This window comes from Takifugu rubripes, chromosome 1 (assembly GCF_901000725.2).
Source record: "Takifugu rubripes chromosome 1, fTakRub1.2, whole genome shotgun sequence".
NCBI classification, from domain to species: Eukaryota; Metazoa; Chordata; class Actinopteri; order Tetraodontiformes; family Tetraodontidae; genus Takifugu; species Takifugu rubripes.
In genome coordinates this window covers 11,323,160-11,337,745 of record NC_042285.1, presented here as the reverse complement: position 1 = coordinate 11,337,745, position 14,586 = coordinate 11,323,160, and the positions used below count along the sequence as shown (strand labels likewise).

The following is a 14,586-nucleotide window of genomic DNA, read 5'->3' as shown; positions in this document are numbered from 1 at the left end:
CGTATAACCACCAGGAATGGTGAATACATGAGAAATGAAGAAGGGATGGAGGTTTACCCAGGGTGAGATGAAGTTACAGGGAGACAAAACCTCTAGGGGTGTTCTCTGCTGCTAGTCTTACTGGGGTCTGTATTGTCTGGTTAATGGGAGCACCTCCCCACCGGTGTAACAGAGAAGAATGGTGGCTGTCAGTTTGCACCTCTCCTCTGAAGCCACTGCAGGTCTGAACCTAATGGTGACACAAGGACTCACTCAGTAAGCTCGCCGCGGTAATGCGAGCGGCCCGGCCCGGCCCGGCGTCTCCTGAGTTGGATAATGTTATGAGCAAGTCTTGCAGGAGTAGATGCACTCAGGCTAAATGTTACATGTCCTCCGTCACTGAAGGCTGTGCTAGAATTAATAACTGAATTTCACAGGACCGAGTTTCATCAAAATTTTGGACAATTTGCAATCCAGCGATGTCAATCACACCTGCATTTCCTGTCTTTTACATTGATAGATAAAAATCACAGAAGTGCTGGACGTTTTGAAAAACATAATCACACATGAACTGATAGAATTTATAGTCACCCTGTCTGTGAAACCAGGACAAGGTTCAACAAGTTCCTAAAATACTGGGATTACTGCTTTAGATTTCTCTGATTTGTCTCTTTGGTCCTGGCGATGTGTGATACCAGCAGCTAAAACGAGGGCTGACTATTCATGCTTTCACACAGCCTCAGTCTATTTCTCACCTTTCATCCACACACCCACAGCGAAAGATGTTAAAGAGGGACAAACTTGGAAAGCTGAATGTCGCACAGAGAATCCCCTAGTTACCTGGGGCGGGTGACACCTAAACACACTAGCGTACGTGCTTGTATCTGTGAGAATTTCACTGACAAATGGGGAAAAAAAAGTCTTGTTGAGCACGCGGGCAGCCCGAAAATGCTGAACGTCATCCCCTTCCCCTGCTATCCCTTTAAATCCAACCTCCCTCGAGGGAACAATGGCAGAAATGTCAGGCCTTTGGAGCCAGTGAGCGGGGGCCATTGAGAGCCTTGCTGCAGGATCGGATGCAGTGAATTAGTGTAAAGCCTCACAAGAGAATAAAGCTGACGCAATGATACTGTTATGGCTTCACTATCGGCTTCTGCCTCGCAATAGTAGGAACAACTGATGCCACCACACCCGCACCAGGGGACAAACTTTTAGATACAACGTGGAGTTGAAAAGTAGGAGCTGGCCAAGTGGGGCCGGTGTGCCAAGAGACGCCGAGGTTTGATTGAAAATCTGACATTTATTTTTAGCACATTAGCCATCAATTGCTCCTGCTATTTCCAACCTTCTAGTCTAAAAACTACAAAATGAAAAAGTCACTGCAACACATACGCCGACTAAAAATGTGCAGCCCATGAACCTGAATGGTTAATAATAGCCTACTGTGACTGACTGGCACCGGATCATGATGATGATGAATTACCAATATCACCGATGTTCACAAACAGTAGTGTGGTGCCTACAAGGGGGAAAGTAGGCCATCTTCACCAGAGCTGCAAAACCACCAGGATTTGTCTTAAATAAACACAGTTCTGGCCTGTCCCCTTTACTCCAGCTCTGTATAAAGAAAAGCGCTTCAGCAACTCTTATGAATGGCCTGTAACCCTCCCCATAAAGGCCTCCAGCTAAAGCGAGCAAGTCGCGTTCTACCATATGCCTGCACAAACCACCATATGCCCCACTGATTAATGAATTTTTCCAAGGCCACGGGGCTACTGTGTATTTCCACATCTCATCCTCGCAGTGACACCACAACACACTTTTGAACCTTTGTTCCACCTCCAGCGCGGCGAGACGTCAAAAGTCCTTCATCTGCAAAAGTCATCCCGATAATTAGTAGCAACGCTGGGGCCTCTGTCGTGTTTATTTAAATGATGTCACAGACCACTGCGTGGGCTCTGGGTGACAGCGGGGAGGAAAGGGGGGACCGGCAGGGCGGACATTGTGAAAGGTATTGGGGGGGTCACGAAAAATGGGGTGTCAACCGCTGGTGAGATGAGGGTTCTGCTGTGTGGCACCAAGCAGATGGAGGATGGGCTCGGAACACCACCCCGAGAAGTCCTAACGCACACCTGAAGATGGGCCAAAATGGCAAGAGCGCCACACCTGTCCAGCGTTGTAATGTGCAGGTCCCGTTTGACCATTCACTCGCTTTCTTTGATCTAAAACCTGATAAGCCTTCGTTCCCGACAGCAGAACCCTCGATCAACTGCTCGCACGCGATCGCTGGCTCGCCTTTTTTCGGCTGTGTGAAACCAAGGGTCTAAAAATATCAAAGACACCGAGGAGAGGACGCCGGAGGGGGCCTGAAGGCTCAATGTGCTCAGCTGAGAAGATTAATTTGTGTCATGCGTGTCAGCATCCGTCACAGTGGACTCACAGGAGAGAGAACAGAAGCATCATAACAATATCAGGTGAGAGGTCATCTGTCAGGTTAAAGATCACCTCAGTCACAGCTAATGTTGACACCAACAACAACAGAATAAAGGATGAGAATGTATGGATACTGGTGGAAGCTGTGAAAAACAAATCACAGCAGTTCAATCATGAGCCCGTCATTGAGTTTCTTTAACTCTGTGGGGAGTGGCCAGAAGAATGCAACAGCCTTATTTAGATACTTTAGCCATGAGTGGATTTAAATGTATCATATTGTGTGTTTTTGAAGTGTGGCTGATGATGGGGCTCGATGGATGTTATGACAGTGCGGCCTTGGCGTCTGTTTTTCTATCTGCATCTTAAAGTGAAATGTAAATGAATAAACAGCAGAACTAAAACACATGGGGGTGAAACAGAATGTCTTCTAAATAAGAAATGATCTGGTATCAATCTAAAAAGCACACTGTGGAAGCACGTGTCCTCCTATAATCACCGAAGGGGGCCGAAGCGTTTGATCGCCATGGGGACGCCCTGGGGCAGAGGTCAAGGTCAGCCCGGGAGGTGGCTGCGGGGACACTGAATCCTGAGCCGATTAATTTTCTCACCCCCAGGGTCTCTGTGGAAAAGCAGACGGGGGCTTTCTTCCAGCATGCTGTCAAGGTGAGGACATGTTGAACCAGAGATGCCCAACCGCTGCCCCCAGCGTGGCAGCATCAGTACATTAGGTAATGAGCCGCTGCTGAGAGGTGGATGCAAGTTTCAGGCAGCACAAACCTTTGTAGTTTGGGTTTCCACTGTCCAGATCAGCGGTGATTTCGCTGAAAACAAATGTAAATTAAATGGCCAAATACACTTGTATGTACTGTTGAGTCGACATTTCGTGGACCACAGATGCATCAGAGCGCTCATCGTCGTCACCTTCATCTTAAAGAGGAGTTTGTTTGGTGCAAATGACCTGATTAATTTTATTCACTTCTCATGAATTTGTCCATAGAACAGCTTTCTCATTACCTTGATATTTGGCAGGCATTGCATAAATGCCACTATTTTGCCCCCCCTCCACGCGCCGAGCGTCTCTGCGGGCGACTGGAGCGTTGGGCCGACCTCGGTCTGCCTGGACGCTGGGCTTCCGCGTGATGATTGGAGCATCCGTCGAATCCCTTTTCGTCTGAAAGTGACTGCGAAGCACACGCAGCCGACGGAGCACTTCCTTCCTTCAGGTTAACACAGTTCTTCAAAGTAGAATATATTTGTGTTTGTTTTTTCATTAAGTCCCTCTGTGGCAGCAAGGCAGCCAGCAAGATGCCCATTATGGGGGGCATTATTAATAATGATTATTAATGTTGTAGCTCTGCTGGCCAATGAGAGGACATTGGTCAAATCCTTGGAAAGGGCTAGACAGCACAACAAGGTCACAGATCATTTTTCTTGGGAGGGAGAATATATAGAATAATAAATATATAAACATAAATAATCTGTTGAGGTTGAATGAGCTTCCCCTCTGTGAAACTCCAGCAACAGCCTAGTTTTCAAACCAGCTTCAGACTTTAAAACCTTAAAGAGGACTAAACGATGCGCTACCTCCACAATTCAATAGTGAGCTGTCTAAATGACACCTTCGCAATGAGAAATATATCTAATTACACTGAGAAACAAGCCTTTAGTAACTCTCTTGTATAAAAAGTGAACGTTATTAAAAAAGTTTATCCTGAGCTGAGCTGCCTTTATTGGTTCTCAATAAGCTCAAAACAAAGCCTTAAACACACTACAGCCAATGGGTCAGCCGGCTGATTTGGTTTTCTCAAACTTTTCTTCCATCTGACTTAAACTTTAGAGCAAAGTTTGCCCATTGTTCTAAAGCGCATTTCTTTAATTAATTCTTTGATTTATTTAAGTTGGGAAGGACTGATTTCAGCATTAATTATCCGCAGTATTTAACCCCCCATTGTTCTGGCACACAGTTTTTACTGATGAGAAATCAGCCGGACGCAATGAATGCAATGAATAGTTATTGTAAATGAGTGTGAGAGGATGTCTGAGAGAAAACAGCTCTCACGTGGGACCTTGGCCTGTCTCATGGATGCAATACCGAGGCAGAGAAGCAGAGCGAGGGCTGTTAAGTGCAACTGTAGGTGTCATTATATAAAATGCCCTCTGTCACGTTCCTGTGACTGCCTGCCTTCAGTTTTCCATGTGCACTTCAGTGACGGTGTCGCTGTTGATGGATTGTACCAGCAGCACAGGTGCTGCCTAACGTTAGCGGCAAATGTCGACAGTGTTGCTTCTCAGAACTGTTGCTTTCCAATGACAGGAGCTCGATGCTCATACTAAACCGATTTAAACGGGAATTGCTGCCGCCTGAAATAGCTGCTTCAGACGGGATTCTCAGAGAAGAACGTGACTGTAGCAGACAGGGAGCGAGGGGGGGGAAGGGGGGGGGGTTAATTACACAGGAAAAGGTTCATGTGTTAGTGTGATGTAAAATGAAGAGATGAGGCGAAAGGCTGTGTTTTATATTAAAATGACAGAGGACGGCTTTCATTTATTCATTTAAAAATCAGACTTTAATGAGGTGGAATGGATGAATGTAGGCCAATATATCATTTTCCAAAGCTCCCTAAAATAAACTTGCCATAATTATGAGAATTATACGAGCCGACTCAAGTATTTCAGTAACACAGCAGAATATTTTCAAGGGTACAAAAGACATCATATACATCTGTAACTATCACCTTAGTTTTTATCTTATAATGTTATAATAATAATAACTGAAGAAGGTACAATGAGTTCAGTGAGTGGCAGACGTTTGAAGATTTGGCCTTTCGTTGCCCGACAGCTTCGTTCCTACTGGATCGGCTCCTCTCTCCCTTTACTTCTCTTCTCTACTGATCTCAAAATAGTGAAAACGTGTTATACCTGTAGTCATGGAAGCGGCTCTAGATCTCACTTAACCATCACCCTGGGAGGCAAAACCCTCTAATTTAGACACACACACACACACACACACGCACACGCACACACACACACACACACACACGCAAAGAATATGTGAGCTGCCACCTGTGATTATGCCACAGTTACATAATGAGGCTTCAGTCTACTGTTCTCTAGCAGCCCCGATTCTCCGGCTGCTGCTACTGAGCAGTCGGTACCTGTTGCAGACACGGACGAGCGACACTTCATTTGTTTACACCATCACCAAAACATAACAGTCAAGTGAAGGCGAGTGCATATTAGCATCCCTAAGCTCACCAGTGAGAAAAAGAAGAGCGTCTGATGAATCATGAGCAGTAATGCTGCTGCCGGGCTTGTGCAGCCCTCTTAGAATCAGCTCCGGCTTTAGTCCCCAAACAACTGATTAAAAAAGGACAGGAAGTGATAGGCAATTGTCAGAGATGCAGACATGGTGACAGAGAAGAAGACGTGAGATTCTAAAATTGTTCAATCTTGAAGAGAAAAAAGAAGAAGACATATCAGAACAATGATAAATCAGTTTGATTTGAGTTAGAGGCTGGGAGGACTGGGACGGTGGGATGGATATAGTGTCACATGCAGCCAAGCGAACGTCAGCCTCTTTAGGTGAAATGCTGTTGATTGGCTGTTAATGACAAGTGTGAAAGGCATCGGCACTCAGACACAGCGGCGTTTTAACCACTGCACACAGATGGTGGGTGAGGTCGGGTCAACATTCTCACCTGAGCTCACAAAGACAGGAACCAATCAGAGATAACGTCTCCCTGTCTAAAAACAGAGCCGCTGAGCTCAAATGTCATACTGGGACGATAACGGCGCGCAGGAAGTCTTTGTGAACATCTTTTCAGCGTCACTGTGGCACTAACGTTTACTTTCAAATAGAATCCCATCAGGCACAATGGTCGATTGTCTGCTAGAGTTTTCTGAATGATCCATTTGTGCATCAAGTTGCTGTCAACTGGTAGTGCCATGATGTGGGAGGGAGAGAGAAAGGGAGGAGAAAAGAGAGGGAGGGAATGAGGTTGCAAATGGCAGTTTTCTGTGACACCATGGGAGGGAGGGAGAGAGTGAAGAAACTGTGTGTCAGAGAGAGAGAAAGAGAGAGAGAGGGAGAGAGAGAGAGAGAGAGAAAAGAGAGAGAGAGAGGAGTCCAACTAGATCAGATTGTAAAAGATTGATAGAGCGAGCTCTTCTGTTAATAAGCAGTGAGGCACTATTGGACAATTTTACTGGAAATGTGAAGCACAGACCTCGTGTCAAGGATGAGAACGGACAAGCGGCCGACCAGGTTAAGAATTTGCCTCACGCGATGGAGATACAGAAAGCTGAGTTTTCGCTGGGATGATTTTTGTTTTGTACCTGTTTTTGTGTCTGGCACCGATTAACTGGCAGACTTGGCCCAAGGTTCTGGCGTGATCCGGTCCGACTGGAGCCGCATCGCAGGCACCTGAGGGAAAAGGACAGACGAGATCATGCAAGGATGAAGAATTCTGAAAGGGGTCTGTGTGCCTTTGCGCTGATGATGATGATGATGATGATGATGATGGTGATGATGATGACTCCTGTATGAGATTAACGCAGCTGCAGCCACAGATGCTGAGAATGCCTTAGTTTGGTGAAGAGGGATACCGGCACAGAACATTCTACCTTTCACTCCTGCAGAGCGAACTAAAGGTAGGAGGACAGAAAAAACACACCTGACACACATAACCTGAAATGTCTGATGTCACAGTATTTTGTTGCTCCTTGTTGGTTCTGTAGATTAATCGCTGTAACAAAATAAGCCAACTGACCGAGCTCTTAGTTTCTTGTTATATCCGACATCTACGGAGCTGCAGGGTCAAAGTGTATCCACAACTACCTGGAACTATAATAGCTGCTCTGTTTATGTGTCTAAGTAAAGCAGGAAAGTTGTTCCTGTGGATTTTGACACTGGAAGGCCGCTGTGGTCAATTTCAGTATAAACTATTAACATCTTTCTCCATCTTACAAAGTTGGCAACCCATATTGCACCTTAATTTATGATTTGAATGTGTGGTGCTAGAATCAATTAAAAAGGTGAACATGGACCAACAATGAATAAAATGTGAAAATAAGTGTGCACATATTAATGTACTAAATTAACAGAGGGGGGATAACTGTGAGGAGCTAGGGGACTAAAATAACAAATACCAGTTTCTGCAACTAAAAAGATCCACAATTTATCAGGGGTATGACAACCAATCACTGTATCATCCATTTGAGCTCAACAAAGCAGCGCAACAGTACTGAGCGGGCATTAATGGATAAATGTACTGCTTCATGTACAACACTTCTCTGTCAGTCTACAAAGAAATGACTGATTTCAGGGTACAAAGGATGAACAGAATGAATATTACACAGCACTGCCTGATGGTTCAATGACCTCATCCTGCTTTCCATCTCAGATGAGCTCATTTTAATTCACTTTGATTTTTACAAGAGGTGTTAGCATGCAGCCAAGCACACTGCAAAGGTAGTAACAAACACCAAACTGAAAAACTGCATGCATTAAAGTAAACGTTTTAAGCAATATGTCAGAATACAGTATGGGAATTTGGCCACGTACGAGTCCTAACAGCTGGCAGGATTCACTCAAATGTTTATTATTGACTAATCAGCCCTCAGGAATGGTGGATTAAAAGATAGGTTTTTTTTTAAAAGCCTGGCAAGAAACTCACATATGGGAACGATAATCAAGGCGCAGCAGGTGTTTGAGTGGTGAAGAAGCTACAGGTGCAGCCTGTAAAACCACAGCTCCCACTACAGAATATACCAGCTGCTATGGAAAAGCAGGAAGATGCTTCAGGTTATGAACACCTTTGTCATCAACCCTTGAGGTGGCACACAGGTCGCTCTATAGCCAGTGTGGCAGCCTCGTCTGGATCTGGTCTCATTGCCTGTAGAGAAGCTTTAGCTAAAAACATCTGCACGTCATTCTGAAAATAACAATAATTGTGGGGGAAAAACATCAGGACTAGATAACATAGCATCTGTCTTTTAAAAAACATGTCTGTTTGACAAAGGGGTGTTACTTTCTATAGGAAAATACTTGCAGGGTCACCTGAGACGAGATGAGTTCCGCGTGGGGAGCTATAGGAAAATACAGCGACACCTGAGCCTTGGTTCCTCCGTCACAATGGCCTCGGGAGGTGGGCCCCGCTCACGGCAGCCGATCTCATTTTCCTGTGTGCTCATCTTGAGATTAAGTACCCACTCCTGCTCCAACAGCTTCAAGTGCAATTATTTGGCTAATTATTATTTTATTTGGTGGGATCAGTTGCTTGATCTCACCATCTTAACTTTACAGCTGATAGTGAACATCAGAGGGGGTCTATTCCAGGGCACCGTGTGTTCACCCTTATATGGTCAATAATGGTTTTCCTGATTAATGTATACTTTGCTTTCTATACATGAGCTGCGCTGTGGAGTATACTGCCTTAAGAAGGGGAGCAAATACAACAGAGCATTTATTTTTCTGAGAGGAATGTGTGGATCATCAAATGGTCACTGCAGTGTGTTGGCTAATGTTACCATCAGGAGGGACGGCATTACCTAGGGGACAAATTGTGTGCCAGAACATCTGAAAGGATAAAAACAAGACATTTACGTTTAAATCTTAAAGGACAGGTTTAAGATTGCAGATGAGATACTGTACCTGAAAGGGCCTGGATGAATTTGTGGCAGACAGCGGAGCAACTGGGATTTGAGAACGCACATGAGTGAACTGTTAAGTCTTCAGGGTCCAAATCAGGCAGGCAGACACAAAACGGATGTGGCCAGGCGATAAAAACCGTCTGGTCCCAGAGGGGAAGTGAAAACTTTTAACACCAGGCTGTCAGCCTTAAACCATCAATCGACATGGCCTGATTTACACAGCGTATGCTACTTACTTAATCGTCATGCATTTGTGTAATCTAACAGGTCCGTATACAGTTCGCTAGTTACCCCCAGGATGCAGGACACCGCGGCTTCTCTATAACACTATTGGATGCTGCGGTGTAACTTTGCAGCACACCCACAACATGATTAATAACACCACAAATTGTACAGAATGGGGTCAAACAAAAACATTTTCTCTCCATTCTTGCGCATGCAGCATCTGGACTTGCATATCTGTGGAAGCAGCGGCACACATTCAAATCTCCCAGGAGCTTGTTTTAAGCACACACACACACACACACACACTCACACCCTCCTACTGCCCCAACAAAAGTATTGCACTAAAAGGACAATGGCAAACAAGAGCACAGCTTGTCTGGGGCGATGACTGCATGCACACGCTGTTGGTAAACTATAAATAAATAAAACGTGCTGAAAAGTAGCACATGATCTCATTGGAATGCCTAAAATATGACCGCTTCATTTTATCGAATAGAACAGTGTTGAACACCCGGTGGACCATGACCACCAACCTTTTTTTGAGAGGGAAAAAAAAGGTTAAAAAAAGAATGTTTTGGAGTTTTGCGTCTACTAGATTGTTGATGTTAACAGGAATATAGCTTGATTAGTGATGTTAGGAAGATTCACATTGTTGTCTCCTGACTCTCCCTGCAGAGACTGGATCTGAACAAAAGGCTCCCACCAAGCATCCAACTTATGACTGACTGTTATGGAGGTTAGCCTGTGAACAAGCTGCAAGGGGCCTCATTCTCCCGCTGGGAATCCAGGCCTTCCCGTCTGGTCCAACCCTCCTTTTGGAGGTGCCACCAGGAGCATGAGCGTGGGAAGGATCAACCGCTATAGCATTGTGTCATCTGAGGAAGAGGGCCTCCGTCTGACTACCATGCATGGCATGAATGGCTTTGGCAATGGCAAGATCCACACCAGGCGCAAGTGTCGAAACCGTTTTGTCAAAAAAAATGGCCAGTGCAACGTCCAGTTCACTAACATGGAGGACAAATCCCAGCGCTACATGGCTGACATGTTTACCACATGTGTCGATATCCGCTGGCGATGGATGCTGGTAGTCTTCACGCTTGTGTTTGTGGTCTCATGGCTGGCTTTTGGCTTAGCCTTCTGGGTCATTGCACTGCTACACGGGGATCTGGATAACCCAGCTGGAGACGATAATTTCACTCCATGTGTCCTGCAAGTCAATGGGTTTGTTGCTGCATTTCTATTCTCCATTGAAACACAGTCCACCATCGGTTACGGCTACCGCTGCGTGACCGAGGAGTGCCCGGTGGCTGTCTTCATGGTGGTCTTCCAGTCCATAGTGGGCTGCATCATTGACTGCTTCATGATCGGGGCCATTATGGCCAAAATGGCGAGGCCTAAAAAGCGAGCACAGACTCTGTTGTTCAGTCATAATGCCGTCATCGCCTTGCGGGACGGTAAACTGTGCCTCATGTGGAGGGTCGGGAACCTTCGAAAGAGCCACATAGTGGAGGCCCACGTCAGAGCACAGCTCATCAAACCTCGCATCACCGATGAGGGGGAGTACATTCCCCTGGACCAGATAGACATTAATGTGGGCTTTGACAAAGGCTTGGACAGAATTTTCTTAGTTTCACCCATCACTATTCTTCATGAGATCGATGAGGAGAGTCCCCTTTTTGGGATCAGCAAACAGGACTTGGAGACTTCAGACTTTGAGATTGTGGTCATTTTAGAAGGGATGGTTGAAGCGACCGCCATGACTACGCAGGCTCGCAGCTCTTATTTGGCCTCTGAGATCTTCTGGGGTCATCGCTTTGAGCCCGTCTTATTTGAGGAGAAGAACATGTACAAGGTGGATTACTCTCATTTTCATAAAACCTATGAGGTGCCGTCCACCCCCCGCTGTAGTGCCAAGGACATGGTAGAGAACAAGTTCCTGGTCCCCAGCTCCAACACCTTCTGTTATGAAAATGAACTGGCCTTCCTCAACCGTGATGAGGAGGAGGAGGACGTGGGAGGCGTGGGGAGGGCACTGGCAAACCTCAGCCCGGATCGGAACAGTCGGCACGAATTCGACCGCTTACAGGCCACCAGGGTTCTGGATCAAAGGTCATATCGCAGAGAGTCGGAAATCTGACCTCGATGGTCAGGTCGACTTCCAATATCTATGTAAAAATGCAGAACAATGCAAAGTGCCATAGGAAAGGCTGACATCTATGAGAGACGGAGATTAAAGGACAATGGAGTGACTTAAGTGGAGAGGGTGTTGAAAAGTAAGGGTACAGGTTAAAAACATTTTAGTGAGGAATGTCTACAACTAAGGAAAAGGTACAAATAGGACCTTATTCCTTACCGGAAACTTGAATCTTTTTTGTTTCTATTTTTTTCACGCGGTCATTTTGAGTTAAGCGTTCGATGACAATGCATCCAAAACTTTTAGATCAAATCTTAAGTGTAAATACATTTCTTAGGTAAGTTTTACTTTGTGTGTAGTATTGGTTTCAAAGGCACAGACTTTGCAGTTTTGACTTGTTCCTGGGCACGTGCGATGAGAGTTGCGGGGCTTCTCTCAGGCACTCGCTGCCAAACCTGTAAGATTCGCGCTCGCTGCTGCCACAGGTAAAATTCATGCTCTGTAGCATTCAAATGCAGTGGGCCTTGCTAACACGTCCGACCCATGAGCCACTTCGAATAACACAACTTAACACCTTTGTTCCAAGCTGCACTTTGCAGTTAAAAAACACTTTTTGTGGTATTTATGACTACTGTCACTATGAACTGACAGTAATACATGAGTAGAATGAGCTGTGAAAAAAATCAGCCCTCTATGGCCCCATTTTATGCCTTTGATTTGAGTTGCAAGAAACCACCTCGCCTGAGCAAAATGACAAATTAAATTTGTGACCGAGGTGTCAATCTTTTCTTGTGTGCACAGCGGGCATGCTCAAAATTTGAAGTGATAACATTTCATTAACACTCCATTACAAATAACTCATGTTACCACTGTAGCAGCCGTGGCTAATTTCGGCTTGTTTACAGTGGTACTGCTGGCTTAGTATTGCTAGCGTTGCTATTTTGTCGAAGCTGGATATGTGTTCTCTGTAAAGGGCACTGTAACTACAACAATTTGTCAAGACTACACACAAGATATGATGAAATTGGTGTAGTTGTCGCTGCTACAATAGATGATTGCGGTATTTCAGAACACCAGGTGGAGTTATTTGAGAAACACGCTCTTGCACATAAGTGAGAGCCATGGCTTTGCTCAGAAATTTGAGAGGGGAAGGATTAGCAAAGTAAAGCTACGTTCAAATCTTGCTTGCAGTTATAAAAATGGAATCTCTTCCTTTAAGGGGTGTTGGAACAGTCTTCATGAAAACCACAATTATACAGTAAATATAAATGAGTTTAGCAAGAATTAATGTATACAGATATGACTTATATCTGGCACCTAAGATATGTGTCTTAAATAACAGAAGAAAACCACTCTGCTTATATCGTGACACATTTAAATGCGGCATAGTCAGGTAAAACACCCAAGCACAGAAAGCTGTTAGCAGTAATTAATCCCACAAACAAATGCAGCTTAACATTTTGAAACATTGAACCAAATGCAATCAACACCTTAATATTAAGAGTCATCAGCAAGCTTTCTTCAATCGTATCTGGACAGCGGTGAAGCAATCTCGCATATAAGAAAAAATCTATGCATATCATTAAGAACATCAGGCCCTATTTAAAGCCTGTGTAAGAAATAAAAGTGTTTTTCATCAAGACCACATTAATATTTTTCTTTAGAAAAACTAAAATTTTAACCATCAAGTATAAACCCAGATGATAAAAGATTTTAAAATCACCACTAGAGAAGTGTGTGTGTGTGTGTGTGTGTGTGTGTGTGTGTGTGTGTGTGTACGTGTGTACGTGTGTGTCTGTGTGTGTGTGTGAGACACAACACAACAGATATAGCTACACCACCATCCACAATGTCAACAAAGGTCAGAACAGTCAATTCACAAGTTACTAACAGGCTTGTGCTGAAAATTTAGATGGGTTAAAGAGTTATCATGACAAGTTATTGTAATAAAACGGCTACATTCATGCATGCACTGCATGTGTTTAAGGGTGATAATGGACCAAACAATAAACACTGAATTCAACCTCCTTGAAAAAGCAACGTGAGAATAGACATTAATGTGGGCTTTGGACAGAGTATTCTTGGTTTTTCGATGAACACAAATGATTTATTCACGGATAACAAATAAAGAATGGCCTGAGGTGGTAGCGAACAGACTTTTTAATCTATTTAACAGTCATTATGCTCTTTATTGCACATTATACCAAAGTAACAGGTTAGAGGAGCTTAGATATTTGGAAATGACTGTTCCCAAACCAGAACATTAAATTATGGTTCAACCTAACTAAAACATTTACAAGTGAACCAGGAACATTGACGATGTATGTGTTAAAGTCTCAATCATTTCCGCTTACTTTCTAGATCAACAAGGTTTGTCCTTTTCAATCAAGTCAATGTTATTTATGATACCAACGAAAGGGGAGACACGTGGCTCTGTGGAGCAAAGTAATACATCTGTAAAGATAGAAAAATATACTGTTAGAATGAAGCACATGAAAACTGATTTTGGTCACAGGGACTAATATTTTCCCAGCATTCATAGCAGTATTCTATCTCTTGGTACTACCTATACATTTGTTTTTAGGAAATCAAAAGCTGCAATTAAACATATAAAACTAATGATTATCCTGAACCCATCCCTAAATAATTTATGACTATAAATTATAGATTAATGACTATAAATTGCCTTCTGAGAAGGTTCTGGACACTGTTGTGTAGAGGTGATAAAAAAGGTGATGCATCAACATAATCTCTGATGTATCATTTCTACTGAGCTATTTTCAGAGCTTGTTTTTAACTCTGACTGAGCCCCACAGGTGAATATAAAGATTTATAGTGAAAGCAAGGAGACATAGACAGCTGTAATTAAGAGTAATGAGGGTGTACAGACCTGCTTATTTTTTTTAATATTCTTTTTGATAAAATACAGCAATTGACATGTATCTATTTTTATCAGTAGTCACGTCACTCTAGAGACAGGAAATGTGATTCCCTACTTGATTTCTGCTATTTTATTTGGGTACAGAAGCGCATAGATATTTCTCTTAAGGGGGTGATGGGGAAATAAAAACTCTGTAGAAGTCTTCCTATGTCCAGAAAATCACTGCTGGGCTTCTCATTTTCATTCAGATTCCTTTAAATTATTGAATTAAAAACATACTGTG

At 43.9% G+C, this 14,586-nt stretch overlaps 1 protein-coding gene across 1 annotated transcript; it reads left to right on the top strand.

The window, feature by feature from the left end:
* Nucleotides 1-6,576: 6,576 nt before the first annotated feature.
* kcnj12a (potassium inwardly rectifying channel subfamily J member 12a) lies at nucleotides 6,577-14,538 on the top strand. The gene is made up of 2 exons (XM_029851083.1): nucleotides 6,577-7,062; nucleotides 9,964-14,538. The coding sequence occupies exon 2, from the start codon at nucleotides 10,124-10,126 to the stop codon at nucleotides 11,423-11,425; it is 1,302 nt and encodes a 433-aa protein (XP_029706943.1). The 5' UTR covers nucleotides 6,577-7,062; nucleotides 9,964-10,123; the 3' UTR covers nucleotides 11,426-14,538.
* Nucleotides 14,539-14,586: the final 48 nt, after the last annotated feature.

Coding starts and splice junctions, on each gene's coding strand:
- kcnj12a (XM_029851083.1), top strand. CDS start 10,124: ATGAGCGTGGGAAGGATCAACCGCTATAGCATTGTGTCATCTGAGGAA.